Source organism: Rhinopithecus bieti, unplaced genomic scaffold (assembly GCF_001698545.2).
Source record: "Rhinopithecus bieti isolate Rb0 unplaced genomic scaffold, ASM169854v2 scaffold_73130, whole genome shotgun sequence".
In the NCBI taxonomy this organism is placed as follows: domain Eukaryota; kingdom Metazoa; phylum Chordata; class Mammalia; order Primates; family Cercopithecidae; genus Rhinopithecus; species Rhinopithecus bieti.
The window spans coordinates 547,910-568,185 of record NW_016827546.1 but is presented as its reverse complement, the minus strand read 5'-3'; the positions used below and the strand labels follow the sequence as shown (position 1 = coordinate 568,185).

The window sequence follows — 20,276 nt, the reverse complement described above, 5'->3', positions numbered from 1 at the left end:
TGATTGTTCTATAGACAGGTTCATTACTCAGAGCTGTCTGGCTTCCTCCGCCTGGCTGTTTCCAGTCACCTTGTCTGGATTTGGAGGCAGGGTTGGGGTGCTTCTCTGTGGCACTCGGTGCCTGGGGTAGTTCTGTTCTGTGGGTTTATGCTTCCTCTTCCTCCAGAAGCCTTCTAGCTGATTGTTCCAATGTGCCCGGCTGGAAAACATGTCTTTAGGGCTGTCTGCATGTTTATTTTTACTTCCCTGGGTGGACAGAATTTAATTTCTCGAGCTGTTTTTCTCATCCAGGGTAAGTTTCCTCTGAGAATGTTTGTGTTTATTTCTGGAATTGTCCCATTGGCTCCTAGGTTTTTGGAAAATAAAGTTCACTAGAGGAGGTTTTCACATCAGAAATACTCTTTTTTTCTCTCTCTTTCTTATTTTATAGAGTACTTAAAAAAAAAAAAACTCTTAGAAAAGCCCACCTTCTCTTCTCTACTCGGCATCAGCTCCAGTCACAGCATGCTGGCTTTTAAAAGGGCTTCCAAGTATTTCTCATCTTTCCCCCGTCTCATGGGTAGGGAGACTGGGAATGGAGAACTCAAAGGGCAAGACTCGGGCAGATCAGCCCTCTATGACTGTGACTGACTTTGTTCTTGAACGTGGGCGTCTGTACCTCTTTTTGCTTCTTCATGTTCAGTGCCCTTAGAGCGGTAAGGTCATTGTCTCTATGGGATGCTGGGACATCAGTGTCCCCCAAATGCAGAGTCTCTCTCCTGGGCGTTTGCCAGTTGGCTACATTGGAATTGGAGTGGCCCCTCGTCTTCACAGACCTAGCCCTGCCGACACCCCACATTGATAGAGGATGCTATTCTTTTCTACATTTTAAGCATTCTGTAGTTTTAGCGCTTAGTAAAACATTATTACTTCTATGATTTGAAGATTGAGGGGAAATCTTACCTGCTGTCTGAGAGGGATATCCCATCGTCATTCTGCCCAGTCTCCAGGGCCTCCCCTATCAAAGAGACTTTCTTTTTTTGAGTCAGGGTGTTTGTCGCCCAGGCTGGATTACAGTGGTGCAGTCCTACCTCATTGCAACCTCGAACTCCTAGGCCCAAGCAACCCTCCTGCCCTGGGGCCCAAAGCACCGGGATTACAGGCATGAGTCACTATACCTGGCCCAAAAGACTTTCTTTCTTGTTACTGATAATCAGGGTGGGAGACAAAAACAAGCTGTCTTTTTTAAACTCTTCTTGGTTACTTGTCCCCAGATAATTTTTGCTGAATAAAAGGAAGGCAAAACTTCTAGAAATAGCTTCTAAGGCAAGTGTTAAAAGTCAGCATTTGTGGACAGCTCTTTTCTTTAAAGGAAATGATTGGCTTTGAGGGCAAAATTTTCTTAAAGATGTTTCATCCTGTGGCAATTTAAGAGACCTTTAGGATATTCAGATGATTGATTGGTGTCATTGCCCTTGAGCAGAGGTTTGAGTAGAGGCTTCTCATCCCCAGCATAACCAGTAAGCAGGAGTCTTATCGCATGGGTTTTGTTTACTAACCTGCAGGTCTGCTTATGCCCCTGCCTGGACTCTCCCTCATGCTGCCAACCCGTAGGGAGAGTGCTTCCTTCCACCTCCCCTTCGGTCTCTCTTCCCCACAGCATCATGCATGGCACTAGGTTCTTTCATTGGTTATGTTCTATTTTACACGGTGAAGGTGACTAAGGGTTGATTCAGCATTCCAAACACGGTGTGGCTGTACTGTTTCACAGGTTACCAATGTGGAGAAGCAGGGAGAGGAACACACACCCAGGTTTCAAGAACACAGGCAGTCACAAGTAGGACTGACTTGAGTGTAGTTGATTTCTTCTTCTTTTTTTTTTTTTTTTTTTTTTGAGACAGAGTCTCTCTCTGTCACCAGGCTGGAGTGCAGTGGCACAATCTCGGCTCACTGCAGCCTCTACCTCCCAGATTCAAGTAATTCTCCTACGTAAGCCTCCTGAGTAGCTGGGATTACAGGTGCGTGCCACCACATCCAGCTTATTTTTGTATCTTTAGTAGTGATGGGTTTCACCATATTGGTTAGGCTGATCTCGAACTCCTGACCTCGTGATCCACCCACCTTGGCCTCCCAAAGTGCTGGGATTATAGATGTGAGCGACCGTTCCTGGCCTTTTTTTTTTTTTTTTTTTTTTTTTTGAGACAGGGTCTTGCTCTGTCACCCAGGCTGGAGTGAGTGCAGTGGTGCAATCACGGCTCACTGTAGCCTCGACCTCCTGGGCTCAATCAATCCTCCCACTTCTGCCTCCCAAGTAGCTGGGACCACAAGCATGTGCCACCACACCCAGCTGCGTCTGTTGTATTTTTTCTGTAGAGAAGAGGTTTCGCCATGTTGTCCAGGCTGGTCTTGAGCTCCTGGACTCAAGTGGATCTGCCTGCCTTGGTCTCCCAAAGTGCTGGGATTACAGGCATGAGCCACTGCACCCAGCCAAATATAGCTGATTTTTATAAGCCATCCAGCTGCTCTAGAGAATTCTATAGCATGTGGTGGTGAGGTGGCCCCTATTATAGGCAACACCAGAAATTTAGCAGAAGGTTATAAAGGAAGATTATGTGACTAGTGAGCATTTATGAAAGGCACTCAGCTCTTCTTCAGTATAAGAAACTGCATGAAATGTGCTGGGAAGAAGAAATCTTGAGATTGTTACTACCCGACATTAGAAAGGAAAATTTGCCATCACTGCTTAGGTTTAACTGTTTTCACACACATGGAAAAAAAGACAAAGAAGGTAATGTGCCTCCCTGGTGCCCTGACGGGGAACCGCTGAAGATGCCAAGACCTCACAGTGAGGGCCGCCCAGAGAGTTTGTTCACTTCGTGTTCACGTAAAGTTTTTCTTCCTTCCTCTCTTTATTTTAATTTTTTTTTTTTTTTATGTTTCACTTTTCCTCCCAAAAAAGCAGAACTTTAAAGTCACTATATCCTGTGGCTTGTTTCCCAGGCTTAGGAAATGACTCAGATTTTCTTTGGTTAAAATGAATGTTTTGATTTCTATAATATCACATTTTGAATGGTTAAATTTATGATGCTGATTCCTGAGTTTTGGAGGGATGTTTTAACACTCCTTTTTTAATACTCTTTCCCCACTCCACCCCTAAAGCCTTAGCACCTTATCAAGATCCTCAGATACTGTCAGGCTTAAAAGTACTGGCCTCAGCTTAACAGTTTCCAGAAACAGTGTAGTCCAGTTTAGAAATGTCATCGTCTTGATAGCATCTCCCAACTTTTCGGCATCAAGATAAACGGACAGCTTGAAAACGTTGGATTAATTCGTTTGGGGGCCCAAATAAACATTATTTAAACGTACAATTTTAAACCTGTGTTGGTTTGGTTGTTTTTAAACAACCAAAGACAAATCTTTGGCTTTCTGAAAGAAAATCCTAGAGGTTTTATTTTGTTAAGTTCTTTGTGAACAATAAAGCTCTTGGTGACACAGAAGTGACAACGTTCTTTTCTCTTGTCCTTAGGTGTATGTGGCAGCCTTTGCCATATCAGCGTATGCATCTAGCTACTACCGAGCTGGGAGCAAGCCATTTAATCCGGTTCTTGGAGAAACATATGAATGTATTCGGGAGGACAAGGGCTTCCAGTTTTTTTCAGAACAGGTATATACACCCTTTTTTGCTTGTTGGGAGGGGTTGCTTATGTCTCCCATTCAATGTGCTTCTGAAATATTTATTTCCTACCTTTCGCTGGCTTCAAAGCAGCCGAGATAATTACAGTACTTTTCAACATAAAGGGAGGGATCGATTTCCCTTCCACTGAAGCCAAGCCACCACCCAGGGGCATAAAGGTACCACCAGTAATTCTGCACACTCGCTTGGCTACATGCATTGCCGGTGTCCTTTCTCTTTAAAATCGTTAGCACAAGGAATTTTGAAAGGATGAACATTGGCCCAACCTTCATTGTAGAGGTTTAACATTGCTCCCTAACACACTGACATCGTTATTCCAGAGCATGAATGCCCCCAGCAGAATGGGTAGCACCAGATAAATGTGTTATTCTCAATTTTGATTTGAGAGGAATCATTCATTGATGTATTTATTCATTCTAGTCAATAAATTATTTCTAGAACATATACCATGTGCCTGCCACTGTTCCAGGTGCTAGGATATCACAGTGGGGTGGGGGTGAGGGATCCGGACAGGAGTCCCTGCCCTCATATGATGGATGCACAACCTTGTACTCATGCAGCCTAAGGTTCCATCACACTCTTGCCATAGAAGTAGCATAGAGTAATACTCAGACATCAGACAGCCTAGGATCCATCCTATCTCATTTCTACCTCTTACTAGCATTATAACCCAGGGCAAGATACATAGCTTCTCTGTGCTTTAGTTTGTTCTTGAGAGTGGAGATGATGACAGTTGTATGTACCTCACATGGTTTTGTGACGATTCAGCGAGACACTGTCTGCAAAGCGCTTGGAGCAGTGTCTGGGACATGAAGATACATGTTATATGAGTGTTTGCTGTCATTATTGATGCCAGCATGCATCAATAATTTGGGGTGGGAACATCTAAAATACTTGTCAATAGGGAATTATTTACCTAAAATAGAGTGTATACATATTGAAAATTTTTAAAAACCTTCTCTTACTAAGATACGCAGGAAGAAATTTTTTTAAAATTATAACAAATTTAAAAAATAAAATATACCCTCTCCCACCTTGTTAAGGTAGCAATCAAACATGTTCACTCTCTGTATATCCCTAAATCCCTAGGAACATTAAACATCATTGTTTCTATACATTTCTCACCTCCCAGTTCTTAGAGAACTGAGGAGAAAGCGGGGGGGAGGGGGGGTGGATTGCTAAAATATTCTTTTATCTTGCTGCTCTCTTTATCAATGGATTTGCACTACAGGGAGAGGAAGGGAAGCGTGGGTTGGCTGAGAGACTTATGATGATAGTGCTTATCTTAACTGTAAATGATAAGGAGTGTTCTCTGGAACTTGAAGGAAAATGAATATACAGTAACCCAAAGCACACTGTCAGTAGCTTGCCAGTTAGAAGCTAAAACAAGAAATTAAACATGGACTGATACTGGGGAAGTAGGGAGCTAAATCAGTAGTTAAAGGGGATAAGATAATCTGTGTGATTCAAAATTCATCTGGGTTATTTAAATACTGAACCTGAAATAGAATGAGAATAAATGAAAATATAATTTGGTTTCCATGGTATCATATGCACTCTTGTGAAAAAATAAAGGCCAAAAATAGCCTCAAACTACAGCAGACAATCAGGACAGGATGAATAGCTATAAGAAAAGAATAGTAACGTGAGCTGTGTAAAGTTGAGCTTCAGTCCTCTGAGCCCTGGTGGGACAGGGCCCAAAACAAGATCTGTTTGTATGTTTCCCATGGTGGCACAGTGGGGAGAAATCAGAGCTCCTGGGCACCTGTGCACAAAGACAGAAAGAGGGTTACATAACTTAGCATTTAGTTCCATGAAATAAGCAAGAAAGAGAAGTGGTTATTGTTAGTAGTTTAGGATGTGCTGGGTGTAGGATGTGCAGACCTGCCTGCTTCCAATCTTAACTCCACAGTTTGCTCCATGCGTGACCTTATGTAAGTTCCTTCAACTTTCTAAGCCTCCCCCTTTTTTTTTTAATCTATAAATTAGGAATGATAATGTTTGACTAATAGGTTGTAGTAAGGCTTAAATAAAATAATACACTGATGGAAATACTCAGTAAATGGCTACTGCTCTTACATTTACTGGGAACTTCTACGATGTCTTTTTTTTTTTTTTTTTTTTTTGAGACAGAGTCTCACTTTGTCACCCAGGCAGGAGTACAATGGCACGATCTCAGCTTACTGCAACCTCTGCCTCCCAGTTCAAGTGATCCTCGCACCTCAGCCTCCCAAGTAGCTGGGACTACAGGCTTGTGCCACCACGCCCAGCTAAGTTTCGTGTTTTTAGTAGAGATGGTGTTTCACCATATTGGCCAGGCTGGTCGTAAACTGACTTCATGGGATCCGCCCGCCTTGGCCCACCAAAGTGCTGGGATTACAGTCTTGAGCCACCATACCTGGCCTACAATGCCTTTTATTATAAAGTATTAAGAATAGTAAGAGTGGCCGGGTGCAGTGGCTCACCCCTGTAATCCCAGCACTTTGGGAGGCCTAGGCGGGTGGATCACGAGGTCAGGAGATCAAGGTCCATACTGGCTAACACGGTGAAACCCCGTCTCTACTAAAAATACAAAAATTTAGCTGGGCGTGGTGGCAGGCGCCTGTAGTCCCAGCTACTCAGGAGTCTGAGGCAGGAGAATAGTGCGACCCTGGGAGGCGGAGCTTGCAGTGAGCTGAGATCACGCCACTGCACTCCAGCCTGGGCGACAGAGCAAGACCCCATCTCAAAAAAAAAAAAAACAAACAAATAATAGTAAGAGTTTGGAAGGCTGAGGTAGGTGAATCACTTGAGGTCAGGAGTTCCAGACAAGCCTGGCTAACATGGTGAAACCCCATCTCTACTAAGAATCCAAAAAATTAGCCAGGTGTGGTGTCAGATGCCTATAATCCCAGTTACTCAGGAAGCTGAGGCAGGAGAATCACTTGAACCTGGGAGGCAGAGGATTCAGTGAGCTAAGATCGTACCACTGCACTCCAGCCTGGGCAACAGAGCAAGACTCCGTTTCAAAAAAAAAGGGAAAAGAATAGTAAGAGGAGTGTTGACAAGGCAGAGAGGAGCCTGAGGAATGACTTGATGAAAGAAAACTAGAAGGGCATGTATCTGTAATATATACTTTCTTATGTTCAAATAAGGTACGCTATATCTCCACTTCTAGTACAAGTGGTTCGAAGGGGCCTTAATGTTGCTGGTGAGTCTCTGACAGAAGATGGCTATCAGGCAGCCAGGAGTTCTCACAGCTGGCTTCACCATGGTCATACCACCAGTCTTGATCATCATGGAGCTGCTTCATCTGTCTGGAATTTAGCCTGATGGCCACAGATAGTTGGTTATTTTAATATACCTAAGAATGGATGAGTATCTCAGGGATAAATTCACACTAAGCTTACAAGAGACTGATATATAAACTAGAATGCTACTATATGCATTTACTGTGAAAAATAGACCTGCTCTGGGGATCAGAAAGCATTGTCCAGTGTGACTAGGTATGATTTTCCCATAGGCAGATTACTTGGGAAGCCACTGAGAATCCTAAGTGAGTATACAGTGTGAAGATGCACCTATGTGATTCAGTACGCCAGGCAGCCCTCTGCCTTAGGAGTGGGAAGGGCGTAGGGTCGGAGCCTCCCTTTTCCTGGCCAGCAGGAGCCTATCAACTCAGTGCCCCTCTTTCCCTCTCCTGACCTTGTCTATTCTAATTTAACACGTCTGAAGAGAGTGCCAGAGCATTTATTCTGTTTCCTACTGGTAGCTGGTATGGCTCTTTCTGCCTCCAGCCCAGGAGACAGTCTACCTTGATGGAGGCAGCATGACTCTGCCCTTGTCCATTATGTGTCATTGATATACTTAAGCTCTCATGGCTTAGAGGTTTGTTTTCTTGCGCCTCTCTACAGTGAGTACAGGTTTCTGGATGACTAATATAATAAACTGGGCAAGCCCCCTGAATTAATATAGGGTGGAATTTTTTTCTAAGGAGGATGTTGATGGAAATTATATCTCCAAGCTTAAGGACCTGGCAAGAAACAACTTGGCCTTTCTTCTGAGTTTCCTAGACAACAGTCTGATTTGGAAAGCGATGGCTGTCTCTCCCTCAAAGCCCCTCGATTTTGTTATCCTGTGGATTTGCTGGGTATGTGGATGTTCCAGGTGGTGAGCAGCCAGGCAAGTGGAAGTCATTGCTGCTTGAGAGTTTGACTCCGTTGAAACTTGCCTCTCTATTGTTTCTCATCTAAAAGACCCAAAACCACAATATCAAAATGACTCATGTGGTCAGAAACCAGAGAAAGCATTTCTTGTTAAAAATTTTTCTTATAACAAGTATTAGATGTGTAGAGTGTTCCGTGCATTCATGATCTTACTTGATCTCCAAAATAGCGCTCTGTGGAAGGTGAGGCAGGGATCAGTTACAGGCGAGGAAACCAAGGCCTAGAGGATTTGAGCTTCCCAGTGCCCCTCAGCAAATGCTAGATCTAACCCAGCCCCTCTGTTTCCATCCCTGCGTCCTTTTCCCCTCACCTTTTGTGGGGTCTCTTGTGTGGACTCAGTGACTGTGCTCAGAGCTACTGGAGTCTGCGGTGGATGTGAAAGCAGCCCTTTGTATATGCTGTTCTTTCTTGCCATGAAGAGTCTCTCCAGACTCACATAGGACTTTGTTTTCAGCTCCCGTGGTAGACTGGGGTGTGGCCTTTGTGAAAGAGGAACGATCAGGAGTGAGTCATACACATTCCTCTCCTGGGTTCTGACCCTCTGGCTCGTCCACCTTCTCAGAGGTTTTCTTTGTGTCAAAAAATCCAATTCAACCTTGGCTTTCTACACAAACCCACAAAAGGAGGAATTCAGAGAGGAGGGACTTCCCTTCTTTCCTTATTGGTCAGGGACTGAGTATCCTCTGGCAGGTGATTCCCTGCTTGCTGAGTCCTCCTGCTGCCTGGCAGAGCTAACACACTGTTTTTGAGCTGCATCAAGGGAATAGATGGGTCAGAAAACTTATTTCAGCTGGCTGCGTTCCTTTTTTCAGACCTTTGGGAAACGGTTTGGTGTTGAAAGGATATGCAATTAAGCTATAGTCTAAAAAGTAGCTTTTCCTAACATGAAACTTTAGTTGTCCAGATCATTGTTCATTTTAACCATTTACCCACCCACCTGCATACCCTTGAGAGTGTCAGAAAAGCTGAGTGCAGTTATTAAAAGTTACTAAAATATAAGAGATTGAAATGAAGATATTTTCCTTTGCTCTACAGGCTCAGCTTTTCTTCCTTTTCTGTTATTTATTGGAAGACTCTGAGTCCATACATTCTTGGACAGACTTATACTTGCCACACCCATCACTTCCTCCTTGCACACTCATGTAATCTCTCTGAATAGTCCTTGTATCTACCAGTAAGCAGTTATTTATTACCTATTAAATAAGTAAATACCATCTTAAAGACACTGTCAAAGGGTAAATTCAAACCATTCAAATAAAACCAGCAATAAATCAAAGATGAGACAAAAAAACCATTGCTTTGTGGTTTTCTACATTTCTAGGGCAAGTCAGCACTTAATGTGTTTTTGTTTTTTAATTTTTTGCTAGAAGCCATGTGTTTATGAGATAAGTGATTCACTCTGAACGTGGGAGAAGGGAAAATAATTGACATCTGCATTCTCCCCAGAATCAGGTCAGAATTCTTGGCATCATCCTTAATAGCTCTTTCTCTAATAACTCACATCCTCTCATCAGCAAATCCTGGGGTCTTCCTTCAGAAGCCTGCCTTCTACAGCCAGCCATTTTCACTCTGTCGCCCATTTGGTGCTGGTCACCTAACTCAGGCCACTAAAATCAGTGACTGGGATTATTGCAGTTGGACTCACTACTGATCTCCTGTTTCCAGAGCCAGTTAATTCCTTATCCAGCAGCCAGAGTGACTGCTTAAAACAGAAGCAGCAGCTGCTCTAAACCCTCCACCAACTTCCCAAGTCACTTGGAATAAAATCCGAAGTCCTGGCCATGATCCACAACGCCCTCAAAAATCTCACCCTCAGACACTTCTCCTACTTTCCCCGCCTGGTCATTTAGCTCTGCCACACTGACTTTGCTGCTTCTGCCTTCGTACCAAGCATTTTCCAGCCATTGGCCTTGGCTGTGTCCTCTACCTGGGATGTGCTTCTCTCAGATACCTGTGTGGTTAACTTCCGAACTTCTCTCAGCCCCACAGGTTTCCATTATTAGAGTCCTGCCCCACCACCCTGTCTAACCAGCCCTCCTACTCACTGTCCCCACATCCCCATGCCCTGCTTTATTTTCCTCAACACACATTACTACTGACAAATTATGTGCTTCTTATGTGTCGTTTGTCTTACCCACTTCCATACTAAAATACAACTTCCATCAGGGTAAGAATTTTTGTTTCTTTAGCTTATCATTGTACCCTTGGTGACTAGGACAGTGCCTGACACATCGGAGGCAATCAGTAAGTGCTTGATGAGTGACCTGGAAAGAATGGCCACTTGGTCCCCCTCTCTGGATGACCCTCTTCACCTGGCACTTGCCCTCTTTTTCATTATTGCCCTGTATTGCTGCAGGGAAGTCAGGACCTGGGAGTACTGGATAGTTATGCCTTGGAGCGGTTGCAGGGGAGAGCTGATGGTATTGAAGGGCTACTTTTCTAAATCTGAAAATAAAAGCTTACAAAGTACAAAATACTGAAAATACATCCTTTCCCTATCTGCTTCTCCCTTGACCTCTTATATAAAGTGCATTCAAAGCATAAATTAAAAATGATTAGGTCAAGGTAAAGAAAGGCCTCAGATATATAAATAAATTATAAATTACCAGAATTCTTAACTGCCAGGGGAACTATATTGGGGCTTGTAGAAAGAAAGATAGATACATGTGTTATCATATGAATACTTGCATAATAAAAACCATGTGTAGTAATTCCTTGAATGCTTGGACATCCTTACCAATCAAGAATTGCTCTTCTTTGATTGGAAAGGAAGTGATAGGGAAGAATGCTTAAAAAAAAAATGTCTAAATTGGGTTTATTCAATAGGCTAACAGACAGCTTCTCTTCCAGGGCTGGGTCAATTCAGACAAATGCATCTACTGCCTTTTTTTGCCTGAGTTAAAATGTAAGGAGAATACAGACTCAACCAAAATCCTACAATAACAAAGACAGATTAGATTCTGCTCATTATTCTCTACTCTAATAGATTTTAGAAGGATTGCCATCAACAAAGATTAGTGATTAAGTGTGAATTACCTTTTTCCATGGGCGTTGAAATTAAAGCCTTTGTATAATATTTTCAAGTTGGCCAGCATCCGCTGCCACCTTTGATGCTAAGATTCGAAGAAGATATTAACATCAGATGTTAGAATCAGAGCATTTTGAAGCCAAGAGGGATCCTCACACCTCATTTTACAAAGAAATATGCGAGACTCAGGTTGGAAAGGTCAAATTCAAAAGGTTTTTTCTCTAAATGTCCATGAGAAGGAACCTTAATGATGTGTCCTGGCTTTGGGGAGGGACACGAGCCCTGGATCTGGAAGAGGATGACGTAGGTTTGGAGTGCTACCTTTATCACTCATTAATGGTGTGGCACTGGGGAAGCTCTTTGCTGGACAGAACCCCTATTTCCTAATTTATAAAATCAGGCTAATGAAGATAGTAAGAACCAAGTGAAAATACACTCATTAAAAAAAAAGCAAAACATAGTCTCTGCCTCATCCACATCAGCATACGATCCTGGACAGTTTGTATGTGTTCTCTTTTAGTTGGCCAAATCAGTGGAATCAGCCTTATTTCACAGATGAGGTGACAGAGGCTGAGGGGATTGGAAAGCTGTGAAGGTCAAACAGCCAGCAGATGATGTTGCAGTCAGGGCTCAGGTCCGTGGAACGACAAAAACCTTTCCCTCATTCCCGGACACTAGTGCAGCACATGGCAGATGCTCCACAAATAGGAGGAAATATACAAAATAATAATAATAATAATAAGCTATCAATGTAAATCTCCCCAGAAAGCTTCGTAAAACTCTTAAAAGCAATGTGGGCCAAATAAACCATTCCCAAAGGCCTGTGTAAGCCATAAAGAAATAAGCAAAGTTACTGATATTTGAAGGTTGTGACTTAATTCAGAAAATGTGTTGAATCCATCTAAACTTAATCTGCTAAACATTCATTCATTAACACAATAGTTTAAAAAAATCAAGCTTGTGTTTTTATGAGATGTGTGTATACAGTAGGGGTTCTTTTATAGTTCATATGGATAGTGTATTTATCCCTATTTTATGGTGTTTAAAATTATTACAAAAGAGGTGTATGGTTTTTCTATACTGTGTTTGGCTTTGATGTTTACATTCTGCCATACCTGTAAAGATGCCAAATTCTTCATCAAAGCTGTAGTACTCCTCTCCCACATTGCTACATTGTTTTTGTGGGATGAATATAATCTACTTCATAATAATCCACTTTAAAATATGTCTCCATTATGGGGGAGAGGAACATTTCATAGCTGTCCTTCCACTCCGTAGTGGGTCATGCCAGGTGGGGTGGAGAAGTGGGGAGTGGGGATTGTCTTGAGCTGATTTATGGTTGTTTTTAATTATTATTATTATTATTATAGATAGGGTCTCACTCTGTTGCCCAGGCTGGTCTTGAATTCCTGGACCCTGGGCTCAAGGGATCCTTCTGCCTCAGCCTCCCAAGTAGCTTACAGGGCTGTGCCACTGCACCCTGATTTTGTTTTATATGGTCCCATGGTTTCAAAGCTAACTCCACTGTTTTCATTGAGAGACAGCTAGTGAAGAAAAGGAGAAGAATATAGCATTTTTTGATATAAAGTATCTCCAAGTGGTAGGATTTTTTTTAAAAAAGACAACTGGATATGGTGGCTCACACCTGTAATCCCAGCACTTTGGGAGGCTGAGGTGGGAAGATCACTTGAAGCCAGGAGTTCCAGACCTATCTGGGCAACATAGCATGACCCCATCCCTACAAAAAGTGAAAAAATTAGCCAGGCATGGTGGCACAAACCTTTAGTGCCAGCAACTTGAGAGGCTGAGACAGGAGGATCACTTGAGCCCTGGAGGGCGAGGCTGTAGTGGGCTGATTGTGCCACTGCACTCCAGCCTGGGTGGCAGAGTGAGACCCTGTCTCAAGAAAAAAGACAACATCAAAGGAAATATCAGGGAGTTACATTATGGGATTAGGTTTCTAAGTCAGTGCTTGAAGTGAAAATTGCCCTTGAAAATCCCACAGGCACAGAAGGGCTCACGTTCTTAGGAGGCACATGGGAACTAAGACAAACCAAAGAGCCGCAAATTTGAGTCTCCTGCTTTGTAGTGCAACTGGCGTTTATGTTCATTGAGGAATCTGAAAGATACCTACATGATTTACATCTTTGTCTCTACCTTTCTTTGGCCCGCACAGCTGTAATCCCATGAGTCACATGTGGGTATGGTGTGTGTGACCGCATCCTCCCAGCCCTGCGGTCCTCCAGCTGGAGGCCTGGCACACAGAAGTAGTTTTCAAACCATGTTCCTCAGCCGAGGGTCCCAGGAAGGTGAACAGCTGTGGATTTGTTACCCACTGCCCTCCCTTCCTCCCCACCTGTTTTCTCAAGCAAGGGCTCAGTATTCTGGGTTCTTGATAAGATGGGTTTGAAAACCGTGCAGCTGCTCAAAACATTGTTTTTTCCTTTTTTTGCAAAGTTTGAAAACCAGTGAGGTAAACCAAAACCACTTGGTCTTTCCTTTGTCTCTTCCCTGACTATCGGTGTGGCTTGGGAAATGTTACTTAATCTTTCTGGTTTCAGTCTCTTTGTTTATAAAATGCAGGCTTTGAGCTAGATACTCTCAATGTAAGACACCTCTGCTAGGAATCAACTACATCAGAGAACTTTCTGGAAACAACCCTGGCAGCATTACTGTGGTTTCACCAGTACTGAATTAGAATAACAGCATGTACACCTCTCAACGTTCCCTGAGTGCAACTGAGATAATGAGGAAATAGAGGGAGGAGCCATTTTCTCTTCAGCCTCTTCATTACTGAATAAAATGAGTAATGACTCCTTGCCAAAAAGCAGTCTCTGCTCCAGGGAGTTCTCTTTTCTGGAATGAGATTACTTACTTGCTCAAGATAGTTTTTATCTTGACAAAAAAATAAATAAAATGTTCTTAACAGTTGACTAACATTTCCTCAACAATTGTGTGTTTCCCCCCTCTCCTTTTTTTTTTAATAGAAACATTCTTTTTAAAAAAATTACCTTGCATTGGTCTTCTTGTAGGTGATTTGAAAAGAGGCTGGCCTTTTATTATGCAGAGTTTTCAAGAGTTAAATTGGCTGAGCCCGAGGAAGAGCATTTAGGTTGCGTGTTAGAATACTTGTTACTTGATATCTTAATTAAAACATCTGCAGCTACTTTCAGAATAGCTGACAGAGATGTTGACACATTGGTAGCCAATGTTAGATTATATGTTATGGATGAGCAATCCTCACATGTCCCTGTTTTTATTTTTATGTCTTTCAAAATGCACCTCTGTCCTCATCACTCGCCACCTGGCCGCCCTCCCACGGAGGCTTCTGGAGGCTTCCATTCAAGGGCCTTGCCCTCACCCTTGACCAGCCTGAGCAAGTGGGAGCTGACTGTATCAGGAGCGCCCTCTTGAGGACAGACTTGTTGAGGGAAACTAAAGAAGTTTTTCCTTCAGTTCAGCACTGCACAGTGTTACATCTCAGTGCAGTGAAGAAAGACTGGATTTCATGAGACGCAAAAGTTCATTTTTTGTTTTTCTGTCCTTTGTTTCCATCAGGTCAGCCACCATCCGCCTATCTCTGCATGTCATGCTGAGTCTAGAAATTTTGTTTTCTGGCAAGGTAATGTGCTAATACATTTTACTTCCATCATATTGTGTAATATGTTATCTATTTACTTTATCCAAGAATTGCTATCAATTCTTACTGAGATCAAAAGTGGTCCCTGGATTTGGGCCTGGTTGGAAGGATCTACGTCACCTGTTCTTGCCGCTCATCTCTCACTTACCTTATCTGAGCCTCCTCCATTTATTTCTGTAACTTTATCTTATTTAAAAATCATTTGAAATGCCTCACATATTTCAAGAGACACTAAATATTTACAGTTGTTTATCAGAGTGTAGACAGCAGAGGGGTTTTCTGCTTTTGTCAGACTTAAATTTTATTTCTGAGATCATGTTTTACATTGCTTACTTCTTTTCATTTTTGAGATGATTGTTCCTAAAATTTTGTTCAGTTTATCTTTTGAGTTGGGGGTGGGTGGGTCAGTCTTCTGAGGAATGAATAAGGCTATAGCTATTTCCTAGATGGATTAATTTTGTTAACCTCTCAATTTATTTTAAAAAAGTGCACTGGAGAAGGAAAATGTAAGCATCCTAAGTTTTTAAGACAGTAAGCACATATACATTTTTAAAATATTTTTCTCTGCTACCACTGATATCACATGTTGCCTTTACACACACACACACACACACACGCACACACGCAGTCTATTAAACTTTAAAAGTACAAAACAGTATACTGTAACCCCCTTCCCCAGCCACTCAGTTTCTCTCTCTGGAGGCAATCAGTATTTCCAGCTTAAAGTGACAAGTACCATGGTTTTCTTTCTTCACCTTTGCTATTAAAGTTTCAGATTGAAACTGCTCTCTCACCAAAACCCTCTGGAAATATTCTCATAAGGTTCCTAGCCTCCTAACTGATAAATCTCACTCATGCTATAAGCACCTCTTCTTTGTTGTTTCAAAAGTTGGATTTTTTTTTTTTTTTTTTTTTTTGAGATGGAATCTCGGTCTGTTGCCAGGCTGGAATGCAGTGGCGTGATCTCGGCTCACTGCAACCTCTGTCTCCCATGTTCAATAATTCTCCTGCCTCAGCCTCCCAAGTAGCTGGGACTACAGGCATGAGCCACCATGCCCAGCTAATTTTTGTATTTTTAGTAGAGATGGGGTTTCACCATGCTGGCTAGGATGGTCTTGATCTCTTGACCTTGTGATATGTCTGCCTCGGTCTCCCAAAGTGCTGACATTATAGGCGTGAGCCACCTCGCCCAGCCAAAAGTTGGATTTTTTTTTTTTTTTTTTTTTAATGAGAGGGGTCTTCTCAAAGTAGTTCTGTGTGCTTCCTACATTACGTCCTTCCCTTTCCTGAGCATCCTTCTCGTAGGCCATCCTTCCCCATCAGCCTTTTCCTGAGCAATCCACCTATTTCCATGGGCCTAGGATTCCCAAATCTTGGTTTGTAACCCAGCCCGACATTTCTCTGCCTTTTATGTAGGTTATGTAAACCATTTCCATTTGTTGTGATTGTAGATGTAACTGGGCTTAAATCTGCCCTCATGATGTTTCTTTTCTGTTTGTCACATCTGTTCTTTGTTCTCCTTTTCCTCTTTCTCTGCCTTTTGGATTGAATAATTTCTATCATTCTCTTTCATCTCCCCTGTTAGCTTATTAGCTATACTTACCCATTTTGTTTCTTGTTAAAGTTGTTACTTTAGGATTTATGTTATATATTTTTAATATCATCAAATAATATTATGCCAGTTTCACCTATAGTGAGATTTACAGAAGTATACTTCCATTTTCCCCTCCCAACCTCTCTACCATTTTTGACATACATCTTACTTCTGCATACCATAAATCATGTAGTACATTGTTACTACTTTTGTTTTAAACAGCCAGCTATCTTTTTTTTTCTCTTAGTAACAATTTTATGAACATACAACTTATATACCATATCATTCACCCGTGTAAAGTGTACAGTTCAATGGTTTTTATTCACAGAATTGTGAATTTTATAAACTGTGCAGTTATCAGCACAGTTAATTTTAGAACATTCTCATCACTCCAGAAAGAATCCTCTTTAGCAAATATTACCCTGCCCCTTTTCTCTCAACATTCCCCAGCCTATAAATGTGCCTGTTTGGGGCATTTTATATAAATACTATTATACAATATGAGGCCCACTGGGCTCGCTGGTCCCAGCCCCACCTCCACCTCTCTCACCTGGACCCCAGCCAGGGCTCCCCACTGTCCCCTCTGCTCCCACCCTGTGGTCTGTCTATCTTCAGTGCAGCAGCCAGATGGGATCCTCTTGCTGTTCTTTTTCTATTCCCTGGCTTCTCTGTTGGTACCACCATTCACGCAAGTTAGAAAAATCTGACATTGTTCATAAATTCTTTTTCAGTCTACATCTAATTTGTCACCTAGTTGTGCCTGTTTCTTCTTCTTTAGTATTTCTGGGCTCACTCCCTTCCCCATGTCTGTTGTCTTGGTTCCCTTCATCCCCATTTGTTATCCACTGGGCAACTGCAGAAGCCTCTTAACTTGTCGCCTTGCTTCTCCTCTCTCCTACTCCTGTTCCATTCTCCGTATGGCTTCCAATTGCCTTTGCAAGGTCCATGTCTAATCACATCAGTGGCCTGATTGTTTCCACTCATTGCACACAAACCAGACTCTTAGCCAGGCTTGGAGAGCCCATTGTTCTTTGTTTTCAGTTTTTTTTGTTTGTTTGTTTGTTTTTTGAGACAGAATCTCACTCCGTCACCCAGGCTGGAGTGCAATGGCACAGTCTTGGCTCACTGCAACCTCCACCCTGGGTTCTTGCCTCAGCCTCCCGAGCAGCTGGGACTATAGGCACCCACCACAATGCCCAACTAATTTTTGTATTTTTAGTAGAGAAGGGGTTTTACCATGTTGGCCATGCTGGTCTCAAACTCCTGACCTCAAGTGGTCCACCTGCCTCTGCCTCCCAAAGTGCTGGGATTACAGGCATGAGCCACTGCACCTGGTTTTGTTCTCAACCTTTCTACTCTTCTCTAGATAAGACAGTCTGAGACCTGTAGGATAGAACCATACTATGTGACTATGTTTTCCTATACTTCTGTCCCCTTGGACAAGCTATTTAGCCTTAAATTGCTTTTTCTCTGCCCAGTGAACTCCTGCTTTTTCCTCAAAGCCCCATTTAGATGGCCCTTTCTGACAAGCCTCTTCTGATGCTTTCTCCAAGCATGTTCGTCACTCCTTCTTCTCAGGTTTCATTTTACCTTATAACACACTTAGTTATAACCTGGGCCTCTCTGTGTGCTAACTACTTGTTTTCACTTCTGTCTGCCTTTCGTGCTGTTAATGCATTCATGGAAAGGACTTTATCTTATCATTTCAGTTTCCCTGATTCTGCTCCAGGGGCCCAAAGGGTTGGTACTTATATTTTATGAAAAGTTATCCTATATAATAATTGACTTGATTGTGAAGAGGTTGTACTATATAGTGATTGATCATTTATCTAGCCTAGGAACTATTTAATCTACCTGACTCTCCTGCTAAAAATGTAATATTTGGTATTTCATTTCAGATGTGAGATGGAAAAACAAATTCTGGGGCAAATCCATGGAAATCGTTCCAATTGGCACAACCCATGTGACTCTGCCAGCGTAAGTTCTTCTTCTATGGTTAAGGAACTTTATGGAATTTAGGGCCAAGATTTTGCTTTGGGAGCCGGATGCCCACCCCCCCGCCTGTTGCATTGAGTGTGTGTTTTTTCTTGTAATCTGTCTGACAGTAGGTTTAAATGTTCCTCCTTTTGGCAAGCTCACTTTTAAAAAATGTTTCTCCCTCAAATGGAAATGCCTCCTGGAGACCAGAGTTCCCCGAATAGATGCTTATTAAAAACTCATTTCCACTTCCTAGCAAGATTAAGAATGGTGGTTTTGGCTGGGCACCGTGGCTCACATCTGTAATCCCCGCACTTTGGGAGGCCAAGGTGGGCGGATTGCTTAAGTCCAGGAGTTTGAGACCAGTATGGGTAACATGACAAGACCCTGTCTCTAGAAAACTACAAAATTAGCCAGGCATAGTGGTGGCATGCACCCGTATTCCCATCTACTCAGGAGGCTGAGGTGGGAGGATCCCTTGAGCCTGGGGAGGTTGAGGCTACAGTGAGCTGTGATCATGCCACTACACTCCAGCCAGGGTGACACCCTATCTCAAATTAAAAAAAAAAAAAAAAAAGTGTTTTTCCTTTATTGTGCTGCTTTGCTATCAAAATCCCTTTTAAGAAAGGCATGGCCTTGATCTGATAGGGGTGATTGATACTTATTTATTAAGCAAGATGCTTCTGAGCAGGGACTCTGGAACTGGACTGCCGAGATTCACCTGCTCACTCTGGCACTTACTGACAGCGAATCGCTGGACAGTGTACTTCACCTTTCTCATCACCAGTTTCCCCGTCTAGAAAGAGAGAATAATAAACCACCTACTTCCTAGGGCTGTTGTGAAGATTAAACCAATAATATACATAAAACACCTAAAATAGTACTTAGCACACTGCATATGTTTTGTAAGTATCTGGTCATATTATTAATACCATTTTCCTCATAATTATTGAATTCCATAAGTAATATCTGAATACTTTCTCATCATAAAGGATGCAGGCAATATATGTTCAGCAAATTGTATAAAATCTTCATCCCTTCCTCAAGCTTTCCTTTCCTAGTTCAGCAACCTTGGACAAGCCCCTCTGGCTGTGAACTGCCTCCTCTGTCAAAGGAGGGAGTGGGCTGTTCCAAGAGACCACCAGCTTCTAGTGAAGCCTCTGGTAGCTTCCAGAGTGCAGAGTCTGAATGCTGTCATTCTCTGTGGCATGCACGCCTCCTTGGAGAGTGGAGGCTCCTAGAACATCTAGCGTGGCGTGGACACTCAGCCAGTGTTGCTTCTGTGAATAAAGGGATGAGTAATGACTTATTTTATAAAAGAGCAGAGTTTGTTTGCATTTGCTGCTGGCTCTTCTGGAAATTGGTACTTCTACTTTTTCCTTCTTTTTAGTTTTGGGGATCATTTTGAGTGGAACAAAGTGACCTCTTGCATCCATAACATCTTAAGCGGGCAGAGGTGGATTGAGCACTATGGAGAGATTGTCATCAAGAATCTGCATGATGATTCCTGCTACTGCAAAGTGAATTTTATAAAGGTAACTCCAGTGACTCTCTGAGCTCTGTCCCTGGAAAGGCTGTGGCAGAGCCAGGGCCCCAGAGCACAGGGCATTTGAGAGATTTTTCACCTTCACCTTTATGCCAGCAGGCAAGCAATGCTGGAACTCCCTGGTCCCAGCTGCACCTCTGTCACCTAGACCAGGGCAATGGCCCCTCCTGGGGGCCACTAGGGTCTGTCCTCAGTACAGCAGCCAGAGAGACCCTTTTAAAGCATAAATCACCATGCTGCAGTGTGGATACACCTTGACAGCATTATGTTGAGTGAAATAAGTCAGCCCCAAAAGGACGAATATTACATGATTCCACTTCTGCAAGATCGCCAGAGGAATCCAGTTCACAGAGAAAGAAAGCAGAATGGTGGTCACCCGGGGCTGCAGGGGGGAGGAAGGGGGAATTAGTGTTGAATGGGTATAGAACTTCAGTTTGGGAAGATGAAATCAAGTTCTAGAAATAGATAGTGGTGATGGTTGCACAGCATTCTGAATGTATTTAATGCCACTGAATTGTACCCTTAGAAATGGTTCAAATGGTCTATGTTACATTAGGTATGGTTTACCACAGGCTCTTTTTAAAAAAAAATCTCATGCTGTATCATTCCTTTG

The 20,276-nt window shown here is 42.7% G+C and overlaps 1 protein-coding gene across 5 annotated transcripts in view; it reads left to right on the top strand.

The window, feature by feature from the left end:
- The window catches only part of OSBPL3 (oxysterol binding protein like 3), a 185,285-nt gene that overhangs the window by 150,178 nt on the left and 14,831 nt on the right, over positions 1–20,276 (top strand). For all 5 annotated transcript variants that reach the window (XM_017863953.1, XM_017863950.1, XM_017863951.1 and 2 more), the window contains 4 exons: positions 3,506–3,643; positions 14,465–14,528; positions 18,039–18,117; positions 19,508–19,652. In XM_017863953.1, coding sequence (XP_017719442.1) covers positions 3,506–3,643; positions 14,465–14,528; positions 18,039–18,117; positions 19,508–19,652 — 426 coding nt within the window. The remainder of the gene's footprint in view (positions 1–3,505; positions 3,644–14,464; positions 14,529–18,038; positions 18,118–19,507; positions 19,653–20,276) is intronic.